Source organism: Procambarus clarkii, chromosome 3 (genome assembly GCF_040958095.1).
Source record: "Procambarus clarkii isolate CNS0578487 chromosome 3, FALCON_Pclarkii_2.0, whole genome shotgun sequence".
NCBI classification, from domain to species: domain Eukaryota; kingdom Metazoa; phylum Arthropoda; class Malacostraca; order Decapoda; family Cambaridae; genus Procambarus; species Procambarus clarkii.
The window spans coordinates 25194829-25217600 of NC_091152.1; the positions used below are offsets into that span (position 1 = coordinate 25194829).

The 22772-nt window shown below is 44.5% G+C and overlaps 1 protein-coding gene and 1 non-coding gene across 2 annotated transcripts in view; one reads left to right on the plus strand and one right to left on the minus strand.

The window, feature by feature from the left end:
* Nucleotides 1-449: 449 nt before the first annotated feature.
* LOC138369196 (U5 spliceosomal RNA) lies at nt 450-566 on the minus strand. Its single transcript, XR_011229775.1, has one exon. It is a non-coding gene; the product is annotated as a U5 spliceosomal RNA (small nuclear RNA).
* A 1698-nt stretch (nt 567-2264) lies between these two features.
* LOC138368637 (uncharacterized) overlaps nt 2265-22772 on the plus strand; it is a 169987-nt gene continuing 149479 nt past the window's right edge. Inside the window, exons 1-2 of the mRNA XM_069331296.1 lie at nt 2265-2425; nt 17315-17339. Coding sequence (XP_069187397.1) covers nt 2379-2425; nt 17315-17339 — 72 coding nt within the window. The 5' untranslated portion in view covers nt 2265-2378. The remainder of the gene's footprint in view (nt 2426-17314; nt 17340-22772) is intronic.

The following is a 22772-nucleotide window of genomic DNA, read 5'->3' on the forward strand; positions in this document are numbered from 1 at the left end:
AAGAGATAGTGCTTATAATATGTAATCTAAACCTCACTCTCCACATAATCTTTAGTATAGATTTATGTGAAAGTTGCAAATACTGCATTTGCTTCTGTGAGGAAACCATTTATGAAAGGTACTTTTCTTTTCAAACCTTGTTGGTAAAGATAAATGAGGTTACTTAGTGTGAATTATTTGGACCAGGAGGATCTCTTGGTTGGTCCAATGGTTTCCTTTCGCTCCAAGGAAACTGATATTTCAGGTGGGTTTTTATTTATGCTATTTAATCTTCTAATTTGACTGCTTATTTGGCAGGTGAGAGAAAATTTATATAATTTACAGTTTGTGCTTTAGGATAATATTTGGGATAGTCAGCTTAGTCTCCTGCAAACAGGTTCCTCTATTTTGTCCAAGCCACGAAGTAGCCCCAGTATTATTACTTTGAACTACTAATATTAAGGGTAATAAGGCCCAATTTAATGGGCCAAGAAAAAATTATTTAAGACTCATTGAGTTATTCCCCTCCACGGAAATCTTTAGTAAAAGGCGAAAGATTTATGCGTTTTGAAGGGAAACCAGAGTTAAATATATGAGAAAATTAGCGATACCGGCGACAGAGCGCTGAGGCAAAAGAGGTAAACTTATTTCGGGACTAGAAGGGCATCAACCGGTAACTCTAAGAAACAACAATTGCTTTATTCTTTGCAATATTTTTCTTTTGTTGTGCTACCATGAGTTTCATTCTGTATCTTTACTGTTTGGATATATTTATAAGTGTGCATTGTTTTCATAACATAGTTTGTGTTATCTGTTTGACACGTGCTAAAATATATGGTGATGATCCTTGATATGTTACATACGCCATCTGAAAGTTAAAAACTTAACCGTACTTTTACACCATACTCGTGAAAATAAGCAGTAAAAGCGTCGATATATGTTATCGATAGTATCTAAATAATGTAGTAATTATTAACTTAATAATAACCCTCCGTCACTATGTGATGGAGTGCGAAAAGATACGTGAATTGAGAGACAATTCTGCAACAAGTGTTCCAAAGATGTTCACATATTTCATTCAAAATGATCTTCTACTAGAAATTTTAGCCAAATATCCTCAGTTTGCTAAATGTAGGTAGAAACTAAGTGATTGTAACCTATCTACCGCTGCCCACTGGATGGGGGCGGTGTGCAGGACAAACATATAAATTATAACATTAGCTCTCCACATGTCAGTTCCCTAATTTAGAAACTCTACTTCTGGTCGATCTCGAACCCATTGATGATGTGACGACGTATATTGAATTTTGTAACTATCTCATCAAGATTGTAGCTAAATGAATTGTTGGATTCAGTCCTTGAGCCCATTATATGCCTCTGTAACCCTTTCCACTACCGCCCACAATATGGGTATGTGGTGCTTAATAGAAGAGCTAAACTAAAAAACTTCCTGGACTCTCTTTTAAATTTGGCAATTGTTGAACCAGATAATTTCTTCTTCAAATGCTTTCAAGCTCAACAAGGCACAGTGTAGGACTGAGAACAGGTGATGCTTTATGACCCACAGGACTATTAACTCATGGAACTGCCTACCTGCCAAAGCTGCAAATGTTAAGATTCTGCTGAACTTTAAAATACAGCTGGACAAAATTATCAGGACGAATCGGGGGTCCTTTGACAAGCCGCCGGCTTCCTGTCGTCGTCGAGGCCACTAGAGTGTTATAGCGGCCCTCAGGTAAATTTTGGTATATATTTTGTATAAAGATTTATCCTTTAGATTTAATTGCCATTACAATTTCTGTTACATTGGCTTAGGCCTATCATATTCGTTATTATTATCACTTAACATGCATCCCTGCACATGCACACCATAGGCTGCAACTTGCAGTTGTAAACTCTAGCAACTGTAGTTGCAATTTACTAGCAACTACAGTTGAAACTTACTAGCAACTGCAGCTGCAACTTACTAGCAACCGCGAAGCTACAATAAACTCCAGCATCTTCAGTTGCAAATTACTAGCAACTGCAGTTGCAAATATTGTATATAAATTAATACAATTTATATCGCCTATGTCCATCCTCACGCCCAAAAATGGCAGGGGTTTGTAATGAAGCGACGAGTGCGCGGCAGTACACTTTTTAAAATTAAAATTCTGCAATATTCTGTAACATAATATTTGTTATATGTCCCACAGACATCAAAACATGTAGAGAAATAGGGAGTATATTTGTAATATCTTTGTATATAGTATAAGAGCGTGGTAATGGGAGGAGAGGAGCGTGGTAGTGGGAGGAGAGGAGCGTGGTAGTGGGAGATCAGTCAGTGTGACGCGTGCAGGCGACGCGGACGGAGTGTAGCCCGGACTCCCGCTGACCGCCCCTGCAGGAACACCCGCACCATGCTGGCGTCCACCACACACCAGGAAGATGACCTCCAACAGTATGGGTGAGGTGATGCTAGTTAATGTTTGCCTTGTCATTGTATCTGTGGGCGGGCCTGGAGTGTTGTGGGCGTGCAGCGGGGGTTGTGGGCGTGGAGCGCGGGTTGTGGGGGTGGAGCGCGGGTTGTGGGGGTGGAGCGCGGGTTGTGGGCGTGGAGCGCGGGTTGTGGGGGTGGAGCGCGGGTTGTGGGGGTGGAGCGCGGGTTGTGGGGGTGGAGCGCGGGTTGTGGGCGTGGAGCGCGGGTTGTGGGGGTGGAGCGCGGGTTGTGGGGGTGGAGCGCGGGTTGTGGGGGTGGAGCGCGGGTTGTGGGGGTGGAGCGCGGGTTGTGGGGGTGGAGCGGGTGTTGTGGGCGTGGAGCGCGGGTTGTGGGGGTGGAGCGCGGATTGTGGTGGTGGAGCGCGGGTTGTGGGGGTGGAGCGCGGGTTGTGGGGGTGGAGCGCGGGTTGTGGGGGTGGAGCGCGGGTTGTGGGGGTGGAGCGGGTGTTGTGGGCGTGGAGCGCAAGTTGTGGGGGTGGAGCGCGGATTGTGGTGGTGGAGCGCGGGTTGTGGGGGTGGAGCGCGGGTTGTGGGGGTGGAGCGCGGGTTGTGGGGGTGGAGCGGGTGTTGTGGGGGTGGAGCGCGGGTTGTGGGGGTGGAGCGCGGGTTGTGGGGGTGGAGCGCGGGTTGTGGGGGTGGAGCGCGGGTTGTGGGGGTGGAGCGCGGGTTGTGGGGGTGGAGGGCGGGTTGTGGGGGTGGAGGGCGGGTTGTGGGGGTGGAGGGCGGGTTGTGGGGGTGGAGGGCGGGTTGTGGGGGTGGAGCGCGGGTTGTGGGCGTGGAGCGCGGGTTGTGGGCGTGGAGGGCGGGTTGTGGGGGTGGGGCGCGAGTTGTGGGGGTGTAAAAAAAAAACTGGGAAAATTCTTTCTAATGTCTCTGTGGCTCATCTGGGTACTAAGTTTCCACCTGTGTTCCCTTGTTCGTGTTCCACCCGTGCTAAATAATTTATCTTTGTCCACCCTGTAAATTCCCCTAGGAATTTTGTAGGTGGTTATGTCTCCCCATATTCTTCTATTTTCCAGGGACATGAGATTCAGCTCCCTTAGCCTTTCCTTGTAACTCATACCACTCAGATCCAGGACTATTCTGGTGGCATACCTCTGAATCTAATTTAACTTTGACTTGTGTTTAAGTAGGTATGGACTCCAGGCTGGAGCTGCATATTCCAGAATTGGTCTGACATAAGTGGTATACAAGGTCCTGAATGATTCCTTACACAAGTTTCTAAGGCAGTTCTTATGTTGGCCAGTCTAGCATATGCCGCTGATAATATCCTTTTGATGTGGGCTTCTGGGGGACAGGTTCAGTGTGATATCAACCCCCCCCCCCCAGATCTTTCTATTTGAATCTTGCAGAATTTCACCTCCCAGACAGTACCTAGTGCTCAGCCTTCTGCTCCCTTTGTTTAATTTCATTACTTTACACTTTCCTGAGTTGAACTTTAGTAGCCATTTTCTAGACCATTCCTCCAGTTTGTCCAGGTCGTCCTGTAGTTTCTGTCTATCTTCATCTGTCTAGATTCTTCTCATAATTTTTGCATCAGCAAACATTAAGAGGAATGAGTCTATACCCTCTGGAACATCATTTATATATATCAGAAACAGGATAGGTACAAGCACAGAGCCCTGTGGGACTCCGCTGATGTCGCGCCACTCTGATGTCTCTCCTTTCACAGTTACTTGCTGTTTCCTGGTGCTTAGATACTTCCTTATTCACTGGAGCACCTTACCTTTCACTCCTGCCTGTTGCTCCAACTTTTGTAATGGCCTTTTGTGAGGTACTGTGTCAAAGGCTTTCTGACAGTCCAAGAAAATGCAGTCTGCCCACCCTTCTCTTCTTGCCTAACTTTGTTGCCTGGTCATAGAATTCTATTAAACCTGTGAGGCAGGATTTATCATGTGTTGCGTGAACCGTGGCCGTGGAGCCCGGGCTGCGCGCGAGCCGGGCTGCGCGCGAGCCGGGCTGCGCGCGAGCCGGGCTGCGCGCGAGCCGGGCTGCGCGCGAGCCGGGCTGCGCGCGAGCCGTGGAGCCCGGGCTGCGCGCGAGCCGTGGAGCCCGGGCTGCGCGCGAGCCGTGGAGCCCGGGCTGCGCGCGAGCCGTGGAGCCCGGGCTGCGCGCGAGCCGTGGAGCCCGGGCTGCGCGCGAGCCGTGGAGCCCGGCCTGCGCGGGAGCCGTGGCTGTAGGGCACGTGTTGCATTGTTTGGATAAGCGAGCTCATACAGTACAGTACTGCTTTTGCCCTTGAGGTAAGATTGCATGTACTCAATGGAGTGACCTCTAACTCCATAGTGTTTGAGTTTGAGAAGAGTTTGTCAAGAGCTGCATGCATCATTAGTGCTTTTTTGGGGTCTGAAGTCATTTTGGCAAGAGCTAAGTGCTGTATATTGTGTTTAGCTAGATAAGAGTAAAGCTGCTGGTAGATTAGCTTTAAAATATTTTTGACAAGGTTGGCTGAATTGATATAGGTCTGACGTTATTGACATCTGTGAGATCACCACATTTATGGACTGGGGTTTCTCACAATTTTTTTTTAGAATATCCAGAACTTTTTGGAGTTAGTGATTTGTTGTAGAGCAATGCAATTGCTGGAGCCAGAAATCTGGAGGCTTTTTTGTAAATTAGTTGGTATCTCAGCTAGGGTACTTGACATTTTTTATAAGAGAAAGGCTTATCATAATATCAAAGGAATTAGCGGGAGTTAGGTACAGAGAGACTGGAAAGTTTCCTGTAAGGTAATCCTTAACATTAGTTAGGGAGGATGGGATATCATTTGCAAGGAATGTGCCAATGGATGAGAAGAAACTTTAATTTAGTAGCAGTGTCAGAGGCTGAAAGCACACCATTGTCATTGGATATGATTATTGGTTTTTTATTCAAAATCTATTTTTATCCTAATATTTGGAAAATAGTGTTCCATGTTTTCTTAATGTTGCCCTTAATTTGGTCTAATTTATTTTCATAGTATTTTATTTTGGCTCTCCTAATTATTGTAGACAGCATTGATGAGTACAGTATCTCCTTGAAACTTCTTAATTTGGACATGACCCCTAACCCATACTTCTTCTCATGGTCATGTATTTTATTAATAGATTTAAGTACAGTACACCCTTAGTAAGCCATGGATTGTTTAACCCATGTATTATTTATTTATTTTTGTTATTTTTATTTATTTATTTAGCTTACAAGAAGGTACATTGGGGGTTAATTGAGTACTGTACATAGTAATGATGATGCTTTTACATTCTTGTAAAGCCACTAGCACGCATAGCGTTTTGGGCAAGTCCTTAATCTAATAGAAAGTTAAGTAGATAATTTCCAGCAAAGTTGACAAAAAATGTTTACAAATTGTAAGTAATTTTTACACAATAAACAAAGATTAGATTAATACATTAGAATGACAAGGATTTCTAGGTACATTAGGGTAAACTTTCAGGGTTATCAATTGGTTCATTGTAGCACAATTTGAAGATCATTTCAAGGAATAATGAAGTAGAATATGCACTCAATATAACAACCATGATATCAGATGATATCAAAGATTACAATGGTAAAGTTATATGGGTTAGGTACATATATTGGGGGATTGGGTAGCACTAGAGACAGTGCAAGTTAAAGCACTCAGTAGGAAACTATGAAAATGAAATTATGTACTTTTTGTTTTTGAATAAGGCAAAAGATGGACTGCTTTTCAATTCGTTAGGGAGCGAGTTCCACAGACTAGGTCTCTTTATTTGTATAGTGTTTACAAAGATTAAGTTTGACTCTGGGGATATCAAAGAGTTATTTATGTCTGGTTTGGTGATTGTGTGTACTAATACATTTGTCCAGGAAGGGTTTCAGAACAGGGTTTGCACCTAAGAAAAGGGTTTTGTAAATGTAATTGGCACAAAAGAATGTGTGGAGTGAATTTGTTTAGCATATTTAGGGATTTAAACAGGGGAGCTGTGTGTTGTCTGAAAGCAGAGTTTGTTATTGTTCTGATAGCAGATTTTTGTTGGGTGATGATGGGCTTGAGGTAGTTTGCAGAGGTTGAACCCCATGCACAGATACCATAAGTAAGATAGGGATAGATAAGTGCATAATATAGTGAGAGCAGAGCAGAGTAAGGTGCATAATATCTGATTTTAGAGAGTAAACCAACTGTTTTAGACTTTCTTAGTTATGTGTTGTATGTGGGTGCTGAAGTTAAGTCTCTTGTCTAAGTATAGGCCAAGGAACTTTCCATCATTTTTATTGCTGATGTTAACATTGTCTGTCTGAAGCTGAATTGCATTTGTTGATTTGCTTCCAAATAAGATGTAGTAGGTCTTTTCTATGTTTAGTGCAAGTTGTTGGTTGACATCCATAAGTTGATTTTTTTAATTCATTATTTACATTATTATTTAATACTAGCAGTACCTGGCCACGCGTTGCTGTGTCTCAGCAACGCATGTGTGTTGCTGAGCCACAGCAACCTTCCGTGTCCCCCAGTCCTCCCCACCATTCCCCACTCCTCCATCCCCTAGCTCTTCCTTCCTACCATGTCGCACTCCCCTGTCCGTTTGTCCTTCCCACCATTCTCCATTCCCCCATCCCCTCGTCCCCACCATCCCAAACTCCCCCATCCCCTCGTCCTTCCCCACCATTACCCCCTCCCTTGTCCCCTCGTCCTCCCCACCATCTCTCACTTTCGTCTCCTCGTTATCCCCACCATTCCCCACTCCTTCGTCCGATGCCTTCCTAAATGGTCTGATGTTCCCATCAGAAAATTGGGAACATCAAGTGATCTGATGTTCCCATCACTGAAATATAAGAAAAAAAGTTAAAAAATGAAATGAGAATATGAAAAAAAAAAAAATTGTACTCATGAAATGAATGGTATGGTAAACAACACAGCTCAATTCCAATGCAATTTACACAAAATAATTAAATCAAAATGAAAATAAATCAAAATCTATAAAAATTCAATTTATTAATGCAATCAGAAACATTGAAATGGATATTTAGTATAGCATGTGTGTTGCTCTTATATGCAACAGATGGCACTGTTTTTCAAGAAAAGCATAGTTTTACCTGTCACAGGTGTGGCATCTTTACTTATACTGTACTTATGAAATGAACGATATGGTAAACAACACAGCTCAATTACAACACAATGTCACATAAAATAATTAAATTAAAAATAAAATAAATTGAAATCTATGAAAATAAAATTTATCAATGCAATTGGAAACATTGAAATGGAATTCGTGACGTATTTAGTATAGCGTGCATGTTGCTATTATGTGCAACAGATGGCGCTGTTTTTCAGAAATGCACGTTTTTACCTGTCACAAGGGTTGCATCTATGTACTGTAGTAGGCATATAAAAACACTCGCCTATTCAAATGCAACGTTGTCAATTTCAAAGCAATCGGTGAAGAACTTTCAAAGATTACAGCGTGTGTTGCTCTTACGTCCAATAGGTGGCGCTGTTTTTCTAAAAAGGCATGTTTTTTCCTGTCACAGGTGAGACATGTATATAGTAGATATATAAAAAGACGCACCTATTCAAATGCAACGTTGTCAAAATTTCAAAGCGATCGGTAAAGAGGTTTCGAAGATTTCCTCGCATGAAAAACACATGAAAAACACAGTTTTTCAGAAAAAAGATTTTTTTTTATTTTTACCGTCAGAGACGCGACATCTATATAGTATGTATATAAAAACCTGCTTGGATGCGAATGGAACATTGTGTGAAAATTTCAAAGCAATCGGTGAAGAACTTTCGGAGATTAGCGGTTATGCCCAAACGAACATTTCCATTTTTATTTATATAGATGTGCGGATTAGGGTCTGAGTAGATGAGGGTAGTATCATCAGCAAACAATATAGGTTTAAGCATGTTAGAGACATTAGGCAGATCATTGATGTACTGTATATAAGAAATAGGAGAGGTCCTAGGATGCTGCCTTGTGGCACCCCTGCAATTAATGGTAGAGTGGGAGAGGTTGTCATTGATGGCTACATATTGGTGTCTGTCACTAAGATAGGATCGGATATAGTTTAGGGCAAGGCCTCAGATTCCAGATTGAGTTTAAGTAAGAGGTAGTTATGGTTAACAGTATCAAAGAAGTGAATCAATGAAGAGTCAATGAAGAGTTCAATTGGAAACTCATTTTTGTCAAGGGCTGAGTAGATTATATCAAGGAGACTTATTAATTGCATCATTGGTACTCTTTTGGGAGCGGAAACCAAACTGGCAGGGACTTAGCATGTTGAATTTTACAAGATAGGAGTAGAGCTGTTAGTAAATAATTTTTCAAATAGTTTTGATAATATAGGTAGTTTTGATATTAGTCTGTAATTGTTTGTCTGCCGGATTGCCTCCTTTATGAACTTTCGTTTCTCGTGCTTTTTTTTTTTTTTTTAAGAATCTCGGGGAAGGTACGACTTGAGATTTGTTGAACAGCAAAGCTATGAGTGGTGCATGGGAGACACTTTTGTCTACCATGGATGGTATTTCACTAATGTTCCCAGCTTTGGTTTTTAGTGAGTGTGATGATGTAAAATTCATCTGTAGGGCTGATTGGTGAGAGAAGAGTGTTTGGGTAGCTGCCTGAAAGATATGTGGTAACGTGTCTGAGTGTGGGATTTTTCTGGCAAGGTTAGATCCAATCAATGAAAAGAATCTATTAAATTCAGTTGCTGTTTCTAGATCTGTTGCAGGTATATGACCTTCCTTAGAGATTTTTATCTGGGTATGTGAATGTTGTTTAGCTCCTAGGATGTTAGAGATGGCTCTCCATGTGCTTTTCATGTTGCCTTTTGCTTCTTTGAATCTATTCTCGTAATAGGAAACTTTTGCTTTTCTTATTACAGTATACTGGTAAGCACTGACTACTGTACTTAGTTTGCAACTACTGTATTGTACCTCTTAACTACTGTACTTAGTTTGCAACTACGCCAAAAAGTTTTTTTTTTTTTACATTCATGTTTCTTGTCGATTGCTTTGAGTATGCCCTTTGTGAGCCAGGGATTATTTAACTTTTTGCCAGTTACTTGCTTGGTGAGGAGAGGACAATAAGTATTGTAAAGGCTTAAAATTTTGAAAAGGAAGAGGTTAGTTAATGAATTTATATCTTGTGTATTATTAAATTCAGATTCCCAGTTTATATTGTGGAGGGCATTTGTGAGATTGCCTATTGCTGCTTCACTGTGCAACCTAAAGGTCAGTTTCTTGTTAGCTGGTGGTTTTATGTCCATTTTTGCTATGAGGAAGGTAGGATAGTGGTCAGTTGTTCTGTCAGTGATTATACCAGATGTAAGGAGAGCTGCTATGTTAGTCTATAAATGATCCTAGGTAGTAGCAGATGTTTGAGTGAATTGGGTGGGTCTGGTGATTGTGGGGATTAACATACAGGAGTTCATGCTGTTTAAGAAATAGTTTACTTGAGGGCTATTTTGTTGACACAGGTCAATATTGAAGTTACCTCCCAGAATAATGTGATTTTTGTTAAAGTTGTTGTTTATGATAAGATTCTTCAGGTTATCTGAGAATGCAGCTATGTTTGTATTAGGAAATCAATAGATGGCTCCAATAGTGAAGGAGGATTTAATGGATTTAATCGAGAATTGAGCATAGGTATATTTACTGTAGTCATTTCTATCACTAATGACACTATTGCAGATGAAGGTATCTTGGTAATATATAGCTGTGCTACCTCCTTTTTTGTTAGGCCTACAGTTGTGAATGGCTTTATAACCAGCTAAGTTGTAAAGTTAGGTATGGTCTTTACATAGCCAGGTTTCTGTTAAAATAATGGATGATAGATTAGTACCTAATCACGGTAAAATCTCTAGGAAGAGATTCGGCCTGCTCCATTATCACGTCTATATATGCAAGTACTGCAGCCACAAGAACTACTACTACTTCTAGACGTCTAGACAGTATACCAGTCTTCCCCCTTCACCACTGCCCGTCACCCCACCTCGCACCTGGGTCGCTGGGAGCTCACGCCACCTGAAACAAGTAGTTTATGAGCCGGTTAATAGTTAAAGAAGTCACCAGCGCCATCTGGCCGGCCGTCATTCTGTATAAATAGGGCTACCTAGCCCACTACAAGTTCAGATTACTGCTGCGTGCTCAACTGAGTAGACCCGTTAACACATCTCGGTGTGGTAACAGATTTAGTCAGACTAGCTCACAGTATTCCTGCACCATATTTTATTTTGCACCTTAACGTAACGTAAATTTGATTATTCATCTTGTTTGTTTGCACACTTTGTATTAGAGCCAAGCCTGGATATTTTTGTAATTTGTTTAACTTAATTTTTCTATCAAAGTAAAGTATTTTTAAATGTTTTTTCCTTCTGCTTTATCCTACAGTTTACCTCAGGGTGAAGACAACTTGCAGTTTACTTTTTTCTTTTCATTTTATATTTTATTTGCTTTGTGACTGACATTACAGAGACTGCACGACCACCAACTTTTCCCGTCACAGTTGGGTACGGTCTTTACTTAGCCAGGTTTCTGTTAAAATAATGAATGATTAGTACCTAGTGCTGTGAGTAGTACATTTATATCATCAAAATGTTTTCAAAGAGATCTGACATTTTGGTTGAAAACTGATAAGCAAGTGTTATTTTAGAGTTTGGCTTTTGCCTAGTGTGCTGTGTAATAACTGCAGTACAGGTAGTGATGATCAATATGGGGGTTCTTATAGATTTGTGACAGTAGATTTTGCTCAGGATCAATATCATCTTACATCTGGCTCCAGACTTTTACTGCACTGTGCCTTGTGTGTCAAGGCTGTTCTCCAGGGGTGCGAGAGCCAGGAGTTACTCTTTAGTTCTCGGGCTGCATGCGCCTAGGGTTCCCTTCCCTAGGTGCCCTGTAAGTACTGCCCTTGGAGCTTGGGGCAGGTTCCTTGGGATCTGCCTCTGTGGGTCCGTTTAACTACTCAATTTTTCAGCCGCCCTTTGGGTACTTGGGTGTTTTGACTCCCTAGTTTACCTTAGGGTAGGAGGCAGTTTTGCCCTAGTAAGGGGTGCAGGGTGCTGTGCAGCTTGTTGTCACCAATCACAGCGGCCGGCTCTGTTCATTGGGGTTATCTTGAGGTTATCTTGAGATGATTTCGGGGCTTTTTAGTGTCCCCGCAGCACCGGTCCTCGACCAGGCCTCCACCCCCAGGAAGCAGCCCGTGGCAGCTGACTAACACCCAGGTACCTATTTTACTGCTAGGTAACAGGGGCATAGGGTGAAAGAAACTCTGCCCATTGTTTCTCGCCGGAGCCTGGGATCGAACCCAGGACCACAGGATCACAAGTCCAGTGTGCTGTTCGCTCGGCCGACCGGCTCCCGAGGGGGTATGTTGTCCTCTTGTGGGATTTTGTTTCTTTTTGTTTTTGCCTTGGTAAGGGGGTTCTGCCCTACTTGCCACTGGTGTTTGACCTCATCCTGATACTTGGTGGTGCCCCCTGCCTGGGTTTACTTGAGCGCGAGTCCTCCTATAGTAAATGCTCAGGACCCTGGGGATCCCCTAGGGGACGCGTGGGTCCGATGGATGCGACTCCGGAGTCCCCCCTCTCGCTTCATGCGAGTTTGAGGGTTGTTCGATCCCCTTGTCTCAGGGCGACCCTTACGGTTTTTGCCTCCGTCACGCAGCCTGTTGGGTCGGTGACACTTTCGACCCTGACCCCTGTGAGTTTTGCTGCTTGCTGGTGACTCAATTTACCCAATCTGCAGATGATCATCTTCGGGTATAGGCTGTGCAGGTGTTGCATTTTAGGTTTGGTTTGTTGCAACGCGCTCGGTTGATTGCTCACCCGGATGCCCCGTGGCTGCCCGTTTTGCTTATAGGGACCCAGACTTGGGGGGTGGGGGTCGCCTCGACCCTGGTTCAGTCTGCACCTCCTTGTCCTTCCCCTCCTGTTGTTCGTTCTGGTTCCCTCCCCTGCTTTTGGCCCCGAAACGTCTGAGGGTTTTGGAGTCGGGGCAGGGGTTAGTTGGTCTTGAGACTCGGGCAGCCTCGGGGGATGCCCCTTCCGGTGTGGCGACGGAGGCATTCGAGTCTACTCAACCGGCCGAAGCCTCTGGGTCTGACCAGTGAGCCCCCTTCTGTCCGGCTTCTACGGCTGCGCTGGCCTTGTCTGGTGGGGTCGGTGCTTGGGGGGGAGGACTCGGGCCTGGGTCCTGCGGAGGAAGACCTTGGGGCTGGGGAGGGGCTGACTTGGGGACCTTGGGCCCCGCTGGACCCCGCCTGGGTTTTTCTGCCCTCTGAGCGGGGCTTACTGTTACAAGGAGTGGGGTTTTCTTTTCCATCCTCTGCGTATGAGTTGGACTTGGTGTCTGCCCCTCCCCTGGTTCGGTTCCATGTTCCCCTGGGTACTTCGGTTCCGTCCTTCCGGAGGTTTTCTGCTTATTGCATCCAACCTGCTGTGGTGTGGGAAGCCCTTGCAGCAAACCACCTGCGTGACCCGGATTATGCCTCGGCAATGGATCACTCGGCTTTCAGGTTTGAGACTTTGTTCCTTTTCTGGCTCTGTTACGAGGTTCTGGAGTCGTCATGGCTGGCGGACAGTCCTGTCTTTACCTTGGAGGCCTGGCACTCCTTCTGTCGTTCTCGCACACTTGAGTGGCAGGAGGCTTAGACGGTGTTGCAGGTTTTCCTGGGGGTGACCTAGAGCGCCTCAATGGGTGCTTGTTTGCTCCTGCCCTTCCCCAGGATACCTGGTTGGTTGACCTGGTTGATGGGGTTCTGGGAGTTCTTCTACTCCCCAAGCCCGGCCCGAGGCCAGGCTCGACTTGTGAGAGTTTGGTCCACCAGGCTGTTGCTTGGAGCGGCCCGCAGGGCCACGTACCCACCACAGCCCGGCTGATCCGGAACTTCTCTTAGAAAATCGTCCAGTTTTCTCTTGAAGATGTCCACGGTTGTTCCGGCAATATTTCTTATGCTCGCTGGGAGGACGTTGAACAACCGCGGACCCCTGATGTTTATACAGTGCTCTCTGATTGTGTCTATGGCACCTCTGCTCTTCACAGGTTCAATCTTGCATTTTCTTCCATATCGTTCACTCCAGTACGTTGTTATTTTACTGTGTAGATTTGGGACCTGACCCTCCAGTATTTTCCATGTGTATATTATTTGGTATCTCTCTCGTCTCCTTTCTAGAGAGTACATTTGGAGAGCTTTGAGACGATCCCAATAATTTAGGTGTTTTATCGCGTCTATGCGTGCCGTATATGTTCTCTGTATTCCCTCTATTTCAGCAATCTCTCCTGCTCGTTGTTGGTGTCGTTCAGCTCCATGTGCAGGTTCCCTCCCTTTCGGCAGCTCTGGTGGCCGAGGACTTGCGTGCCCGGGGCCTTTTGGCTTCGGCCTTGCTTTTCTTTTCCCTCCTCGAGTTGTCTTCGGACTGGCTCACTGAGGATGTGGAGCGCTTGAGGCTGTTTCTGGTTATGGCGCCTTGGTCTCGTCGGCTCGCTTGTTGGCTGCCTTGCTGGAGCTTTTCGCGCCGATGTTGCGGGATGTGGTTGCGCTGTTTTATGCTTACCGGCTTGTGTGTCGGCAGTCACTGCTTGCCTCTTCTGTGGAATCCGTTTGGGCCTTGGCTTTTAGGATGTCTTCGCCCTTTTGTCCTCTCCTGTTTGAGGCTTCAGCCTTTGTGCAGTATATTCAGGCTGCTTCAGCTTCTTGCCGTCCTATGTCGGACTTGCTGGTTCTTTGGGGGTCCCGTAGTGGGCCTTCCCGGAAGGGTTGTGCCAAGGCTCGTGGTTCATCTCGTCATGGTAGGCCACTGGTGTCGGGTTCGGGTTCGGCTCCTCCTTTGGACCCGCCTTCGTCTGGTTGGCGCGGTATTCACATGGATGGTATCCCTGGAATTCTGGGACACGTATTGGCATGTCCCGATTCATCCAGGGTTCATGGACTGACTTGGTTTTGTCATGGCATTACAGGCTTGTCACTTTCGTTGTCTTCCTTTCAACTTAAATCGGGCACCTCGTGTGTTCACACACCTTACCCAGGTTGTGATGACCCATTAGCGTTACCTATTCGAGCCCTCACTCGTGTTCACGGATGCCTAATCTCTCAGCTGGGGCTTTGTGACCAGTGCTCTCCAGGCTGGCCAGGGTCGGTAGGGTCCGTCCTTCCATCGGGCTCAGCACAGCACGGGAGTTCGTGGTGGTGTGGTATTCGTTTCAGAAGGTTCGTCTCGCTCGTGCATCAAAGATCCAGCTCCATTCGGACTGCTCCCCTGTGGTTCATTGTCTGAACCATGGGGGTTTAATGTGATCCTTGGCTCTTTGGAGCTGGTTCCTTCGGGTGACTCATCTGTTGAATTCTTAGGGTTTGGTTCTCCTGGCGGTTCATGTCCAGGGAGTGTCCAACGTCCTGGTGGATGGCCTGTTCTGTTTCATTCCCCTGTCCACGGAATGGAAGGTTGACGCTGACTCGTTCTGTTGGCTCTGCTGGACGTTTGGGCAGCCGGACGTGGACCTCTTCACGTTGGCTTGGTCAAGGCATCTTACGGTATATTCGGCACCCTTCCCCGACTGCGTGGCCATCGGGGTTGATGCATTTCGACTGGACTGGTCGAGGTGGGGTTATCCGTACCTCTTCCCACCAGTTCAGTTGTTGCTCCAAATCCTGGAGACTTACCAGGGGGAGGGTAGTTCTATTGGCCCCTTGGTGACTAGCCTAGCCATGGTTTTAGGCACTGCTTGCTCGGTGTTCGAACCTAAGGGTTTTCCTGCAGTTCCGCCTCTTTCAGCAGATCGGTCCAATTCGGTACATAGTTCGTTCAATCTTCTCCTCTGCTCTTCGCGTCTGGTCTTTTTGACGCGGGTTTATCACCACTTACATGGTGAGTAGGTGGCTTCGTTGATGGTGTCCCACCTGTGAGTTTCATCTCGGCGGCAGTACAAAGTTTCCTGACAGTCCTTTCGGCATTTCTTGACTCTTCGTAGGTTTTGTCCGATTTCTGATCAGGTTGTTTGGTCCTTTCTCTCTTGGTTGTTTTAGGACTGTCAATTTATGCCGAATACTGTCAGCTCATATCATGCGCCGCTGGCGGAGCCGCTTCAGCTTGCGTTTGAGGTGGATGTCACTTCTGCTCCGCTCCGCAAGCTTTCTTGGGCGTTGTTTCACCTCTGGCCTGGTCATGCGCCACCTGAGCCATCCTGGTCAATGGACCAGGTGCTCTCTTTTCTCCTCTGTTTATGGTGGCCCCTTTGGTTCTGGACTGTTTTTCTAAGGCTCATTTTTTTGTTGACATTTGCCTCTGGGGGTCTGGTTGGGGTGCTTCATGTTCTCCTCTGGTGCTGGGGTTTCTGATCTTTTGGTACTGGTGGTCGTTTTATTAGTTTGCAGTTGTCTCCTTTTCTGGCAAAGAATGAGATTACTGCTTTCCGGAGGGGTCCTTGGGGTTGTTGTTTGGTTGGTTTGGCCGGGGGTGCATCACTTTTTAAGTCCAGTTGTGGCCGTTATTTGTGCGACATGGCCTCTGGGGCAGGAGATGCACTTTGGATGGACCCACTTTCCCTCTTCCCTGTTCCAGGGTGCGGGTCTCTCAGGTCGTCTGCAGGATTATTCGGTCCATCCAGCCTTCGTCTATCCCCGAGCCCATGACGTTCATAAGTTCGCAACTTTGGTGTTTTTGGTAATGTGTTATGGGCTGACATTTGGGTACCAGGCTTTTGGAGGTCGAACAGGGTCCTGGCCGCACGGTACCTCGTTAATTTTCCTGGCCATTCTCGGGCATGTGTAGCCTTGGGTCGCAGGTTGCAGCCAGTTGTCACAACTTTCAGTTAAGAAGCGAGTGGGGCTGCCTCCTGGGTAAATCCCTCTTTTCCTTTACCTTTGGCTCCCCGAAACTACCTAATCAAAGGAGTTCTCTACAGAAAACCAGCGTTAAATGTAATGAAACGGCATTTTCTGTGAGAGACCCGAGGCGCCCAGGCGTCCCTTCTTTTTTGGGGGGGAGCTCGTATGGCTTCCCGGGGCTATCCAGGCTGATATGGATACCCTATCTATTTTGCATCAGTCAATGTGGGTGGAGTTCTAGGCCTACTGGGCACAATGAGCCAGAACCTGACCTCTCTCACAGAGGCACGAGGAGCAATGGCCCATAGAAATACACATGTGATTTGGAGCATTCTATATCTACCATTGACCAGGACAGGCACCCAGAAAGGTAAGCGCCACAAAACAAACCCCCTCTTCTGGTTAAAACAGCAACAAATTGCCAACGAGTGTACAGAACTCCCCAAAAGAAATTAGAGCAAACAAGCATGATGTCACATGAACTCCGCTGCATGTCTGCGCAGCTCCCCTCTCCCCAGGAGCGGGAAGGGGAAGCCCCAGACCCTCGCACCAGCGATCTACACCGCTAGTTCCTCAGTTGATGGGATCGTGCATAGTCGGGATCAATGCTTTTCGGCAGGACTGGTCGAGGTGGGGGTTCCTCTACCTCTTCTTCCCGGTTCAGTTGTTGCTCCAGGTCCTGGCTTACTTGGAAACTTACCAGGGGCGAGTAGTTCTCTTGAACCCGTGGTGGCCGGCCCAGCCATGATTTCAGGTGCTGCTTGCCCGGTGTCCGAACCCAGAGGTTTTCCGCGGTTCCGCCTCGTTCAGATCGGCCTGGTCCGGTACGAGACTGGTTCGCTCTTATCTTTGAGTCTTCGCATTTGGTGTTTTTTACTCGGGGTTTATCACCATCTCTATGGTGATCAGGTTGCCTCTTTGATGGTTCCCACCTGCAGGCTTCTTCTCGGTGTCAGTATGAAGTTTCCTGGTGGTCCTTCTGTTTCTTTTTGACTCTTCATCGTTACTCTTCACTTTCGGTTAGGGAAACTACAGTATAGTATATTTAGTTTAATGATTCGTTTTTTTTATTTCAGGGAGGAAGATGCATCTTACACTGAGGTGAGTTGTTGCTGCAATGTATTTATTTATATACAGGCATACCTCAGAATAAGAGTTTAATCCGTTCCTGGAGACGCCTCGCCTTCCGAAAACTCGCATTCCGAAGTTAATTTCCCCATAAGAAATAAAGGGAAATGAATTAATCCGTTCCTGACTACCCCAAAAACCCCACATGAAACTAAATTTTTATACCTAATTTACCTAATTCATCTAAATAAACCTACAAAACTGTGTTCCAGTTATTACTTACCTTGCTGTCGAGTGCTGTAGGCGTATGGAAGATGGTGAGGAGGGGGGAGGAGGAGAGGAGTTACTATTTGGAAGGGGAGTCCCCTTCCATAATCACATCACATAACCCCATGCCTTGTAACACTATGGATACCACTTCTCTTTCTAAATTTATCAAACCAGCCCCTGCTTGCCTTAAACTCTTTCTTATCTGCATCACTCGTTGCAGGGGTATTCTTTAGAAGGTTTTCGTGCAACACCCTGGCTTTCTCACAAATAATGGCCTCCGAAACACTATCACCCCTCAACTCCTTGTCGTGTATCCAAATTAATAACAACTTTTCCACTTCTTCAAGTATTTGTGGTCTTTGTGCCGTTAATGTTCTTACTCCTTTTGCCACTTTAGCACCCATAATCTTATTTTTCTTCTTAAGTATAGTGCATATTGTTGATGTGGCTTTGTTGTACTGCCTACAAAGTTCAACAACACGTGTACCGTTCTCATGCTTCCGAATGATCTTTTGTTTCTCCTCTATTGTCATCCTCACATGAGCTTTCTGGCCTTTATCCTTACCACTGGCTTTCTTGGGACCCATGGTGAGATATATAATAACAAATTGTATAGACAAATCACCAAAAATCCAACAAAACACTGAAAATCCGCAAGAAGAATTGATGTGGGGGTAGTCACTGAGCGCGAGACAATAATAAACTGAGGGGCGGAGGGGCGACGAACGCGCTAGGTCGGCTGTACGCGTATCAACAAACTCGCGTCCAAACTCGCCTCCCGAAGTAACCATCGCCTTCCGAGACAAATTTTTGGAGTAAATACACCTCGCCTTCCGAAAACCTCGCATACAGGGACAATCGCATTCCGAGGTACCACTGTACAAGAAAGTACATTAGGGGTTAACAGAGAACATAGAAATTAAGTTGAATTTACATTCTTGTAAAGCCACTAGCACGCATAGCGTTTCGGGGTAAGTCCTTAAGCTAACAGATAATTTTTAGATAATTAACAGTAAAATTGACAAAATATTTTATAGGTACAGGTTTACAGGTATTTATTATAATTCATTGTTTGTATTATAGTACAGTATTATAATTTATATAGTTTAATTGTTAATAATATTGACAATTTATATTATAATTTATTGTTTGTTGTTTGAGATTCCTGTGTGGACATAAAGCCTCTGGTTGGCCCGCTGTCTTGGTCATGTGAACATTGAAGTAGGTGTTGTAGCTGCCGTAGAATTTTGTGTACAGCTTAAGTCAAGGTGATCTTGTTCCTATGTTTATCCCATTTTCTTTACTCACTACAAAAGAAGAATTAAGTAACTAAAATAGGAAATTCATTTCCAAGGTTTCAATAGGTATTTTGATTGTGCACAGTCTTTAATACATAGGATGTAGTCAAACCCTATCACTAGTAACATTTAAGAGACTTGATAATATTGAATGATCAATAGATGTATGACTCTTTTATCAAATGGGATTTTTTTCTTGGTGGCCTTCCTTGTATAACCAAAATAGGTAATGGGAAACATCCTTAGCCTGGCTGTTTTATTTATTTTATCTTATTTTATTTTATTTATTCACAGTAGATGGTAAAATCCTTGGTATTCTCATTGATAATAAGCTGAATTTCCAGGGGCCACATTCAATATATAGCAAAAAGAGTTTCTAAACCAGTTTGCATTCTTTCTAAAATCAGATAGTGGAACCTCAGTTTACGAATGCCCCACTTTACAAATTTTTCGGTTTTCGAGCTCAATTTCTTAAAAAAATTTGACTTGGTTTACAAGCTTTGCCTAGCTTGAAGAGTTTGTTGATACTCGTATGAATCGACTGAGCACGTGGTTCCTGGTGGCAAAAGTTAGGCGCGCTTCAGTTTACCAGTGCCTTCTGTCTAGTGATCGTGCTTGAATTCTTTGTAAATTTTTTTTTCTTCTGAACATAAAAGTAATTTATATATATCATTCCATGGGTCCCAAGAAAGTCAGTGGTAAGGTTCAACTTAAGAAAACAAATGTGAGGATGATGTTAGAAGAAAAATAGAGATCATTCGTAAACATAAAAATGGTATGCGGGTTGTTGAACTAGCTAGGCAGTCAACTGCCTAGCTAGTCAACTATATGCACTGACATGCATATAGTTGACTAGTGCATATAGTACTGTGCATATAGTTGACAACAAATTGTCAACTATATGTACCGTACTTGCTAAGAAAAAAGATATAGAGTGCTAAAGTGGCAAATGGCGTAACAACAATTACAAAATAAAGAACACACACACACACTTGATGTTGAAAAGTTATTATTAATTTGGATCCACAACAAGGAGTTAGCAGGTGATAGCATTTCAGAGGCTATCATTTGTGAAAAAGCAAGGCAATTGAATGAAGATCTTGAAGAAAACCTCTGGCACGAGTGAAGCAGATACCAAAGTATTTGTCAAGCTGGGGATGGTTTGAGAAATTTAGAAAGTGGCATTCATAGTGTTGTAAGGCATGGGAAGGATGCCAGCTCAAACTAGCGGCTGAAAGTTTTGTTGGTAATTTTAAAGATTTTGTAGATAGTTAGGGATACCTACTATAACAAGTGTTTAATTATGACGAGACAGGGCTATTCTGGAAAAGATTGCTTAAGAGGACATACATTACCCAGAAGTCATTTACCTGACACAAGCCTATGAAAGATAGGCTAACTCTTGTACTGTGTGGTAGTGTGAGTAGGGATTTGAAAATTAAACCCTTGCTTGTGTATCATTCCAAAAATCCAAGGGTTTTCAAAAAATATAATGTGCAGAAAAGCCAAATGTGTGCGATGTGGAGGGCTAATAGTATAGTATGGGTGACAAGGCAATTTTTTACCTTGTGTATGAATGAAGTGTTTTGCCTTTCCATCAAAAAATATCTGCAGGAGAAAAGTTTGCCACTCAAGGCCCTGCTTCTCCTCGACAATGCTCCTGCACATCCTCCAGGGATGGTGGATTCATTGTTCAAGGAATTTAGTTTTGTTACAATAAAGTTCCTTCCTCTCAACACCACTCCTCCAATTCAGCCTATGGACCAGAAAAATAATTTCCAATTTTAAGAAACTTTATGGCAGGGCACTTTTCTGGAGATGTCAAAGTGACTGATGCCACAAACTTCACCCTCCAAGAGTTTTGGAAAAACCATTTTAACATTTGTAGTGCTTTAAAACTCGGACAAAGCCTGGCAAGAAGTGACTAAGAACTATGATCTCTGGCTGGAGAAAATTGTAGCCTGAATGTGTTTCAGAACTAGACTTTGAGGGGTTTGAGCCTGAACCTGAACCTGAAGTGACTCTTGTTGAGGAAATTGTTTCTCTGGGCTGGAAATTGGGCTTGGATTGGGTGGTGCTGATGTGGAGGAGTTGGTGGATGAACACAGTGAAGAACTGACCACCTAAGAACTCCTAGCCCTTCACAAGGAGCAGCAACAAGACGCTGTTGAGGAAATTTCTTCAGGGGAGGAGGTGGCAGTACAGAATGTCCCTTCCTCATTAATTAAGAAAATGTGTGCAGTATAGTAACTGCAAACGTTTGCTGAAGATATTCTCCCAACTAAAGCTACAGTAGGCCATTGCCTTAACCTTTTTAATGACACTGTGATGCCTTATGTTACGAACCTTACCTCCTGTGGAGGTTAGTTTCTATTAACCCTTAAACTGCGCAACGCGCCTGCAGGCCCACGTCTGGTTTGCGCAACGTGCCTCCGGGTATTTTTATTTTTCACGTTCCATTCAAAACTCCCGCAGCTACGTGGGGTTCACATCAGCTTTCTCAGGGCTTTTGTAAACAGACGCCATCTTTAAAAAAAATCGTGGTCCACATTCCCGAGTGTGGGAGCCTCAGTAGTGAGTGAGCAACCAAGACCGGCGCACGCAGTATGAGCGCACAGCACTGCTGTTCAGCGTGTGACCACAGCATCGCATAATACAGTAATGTCAAAATATATATATATAATCTGTATTATTTAGCCATGATAGTATTATAGAAGAGCCTGAGTGTGATAATGACTGGGAACAATGTTCAAATATCATTGATTCAATGTTGTTCACGATGTTCACAGCGCTAGTCACAGCACCACAGCATTATTTCGTCCATCTAGGAATCTTCAAATGACTTCTTAGGTTCCTTTTCAAAATAAACGTGTGGTCAGTTATTCATTTACAGGAATTAGTGACCAGGATTGTGGTTATAATTAGCATTGTGCGTAGTATTGTGGAAGGAGGAATTTTGGTGAGGGAGGGAGGGAGAGAATTGAGGTAGCCTCCACTGTGTGTGGCAGCCACTCTTGTTTTGCTCACCATACTAGCTCAGTGGTTCGCTATGGGGAACACACATGTACATGGGTATATACAGTGTGTGTGTATATAGTATAATAACAGCAACAAGAGTATGTTGGGAGGAGCTATTTTTGTGAGGGAGGTGACGTCGTAATCGTAGCGTCGTCTGCTGTGTGATTTCTCATGCAGTGTATGGTGGCCACTGTACTGTTTGGACACAATACCGGCTTACTTGCATAGTTCTGGTGAATAAAACATGTAGATAGGTATACATAACATATGTAAATAGTGTAATATAAACAGTAAGAGTATGGTGGGAGGGGTGATGGCGAGTTCGATGTTGGAGGAGAGAGGGAGGACTGGCTGGCTGGGTGTGGGAGCTCACACTCGCTGAGTTCTGAGTGTGTTTATGGTGTGTGACAGTGTAGTGTGTGTAAATGTGTGGTAAATATACATAAATGAACCTGAAACATTGGTGTGAATAACAGTATGGTGGGAGGGGTGATGGCGAGTACGATGTTGAAGGAGAGAGGGAGGACTGGTTGGCTGGGTGTGGCAGCTCACACTCGCGGAGTTCTGAGTGTGTTTATGGTGTGTGACAGTGTAGAGTGTGTAAATGTGTTGTAAATATACATAAATGAACCCGAAATATTGGTGTGAATAACAGTATGGTGGGAGGAGGGGTGATGGTGAGTACGATGTTGGAGGAGAGAGGGAGGACTGGCTGGCTGGGTGTGGCAGCTCACACTCAAGGAGTTGTGTGTGTGTTGATGGTGAATGTATATACTGTGTGACAGTGTGTAGTGTGTAAATAGATTGTATATATACATAAATTAGCATGATACATAGTAAATATGTGCAACATACGTGTACACAAGTGTCTTGCACATAA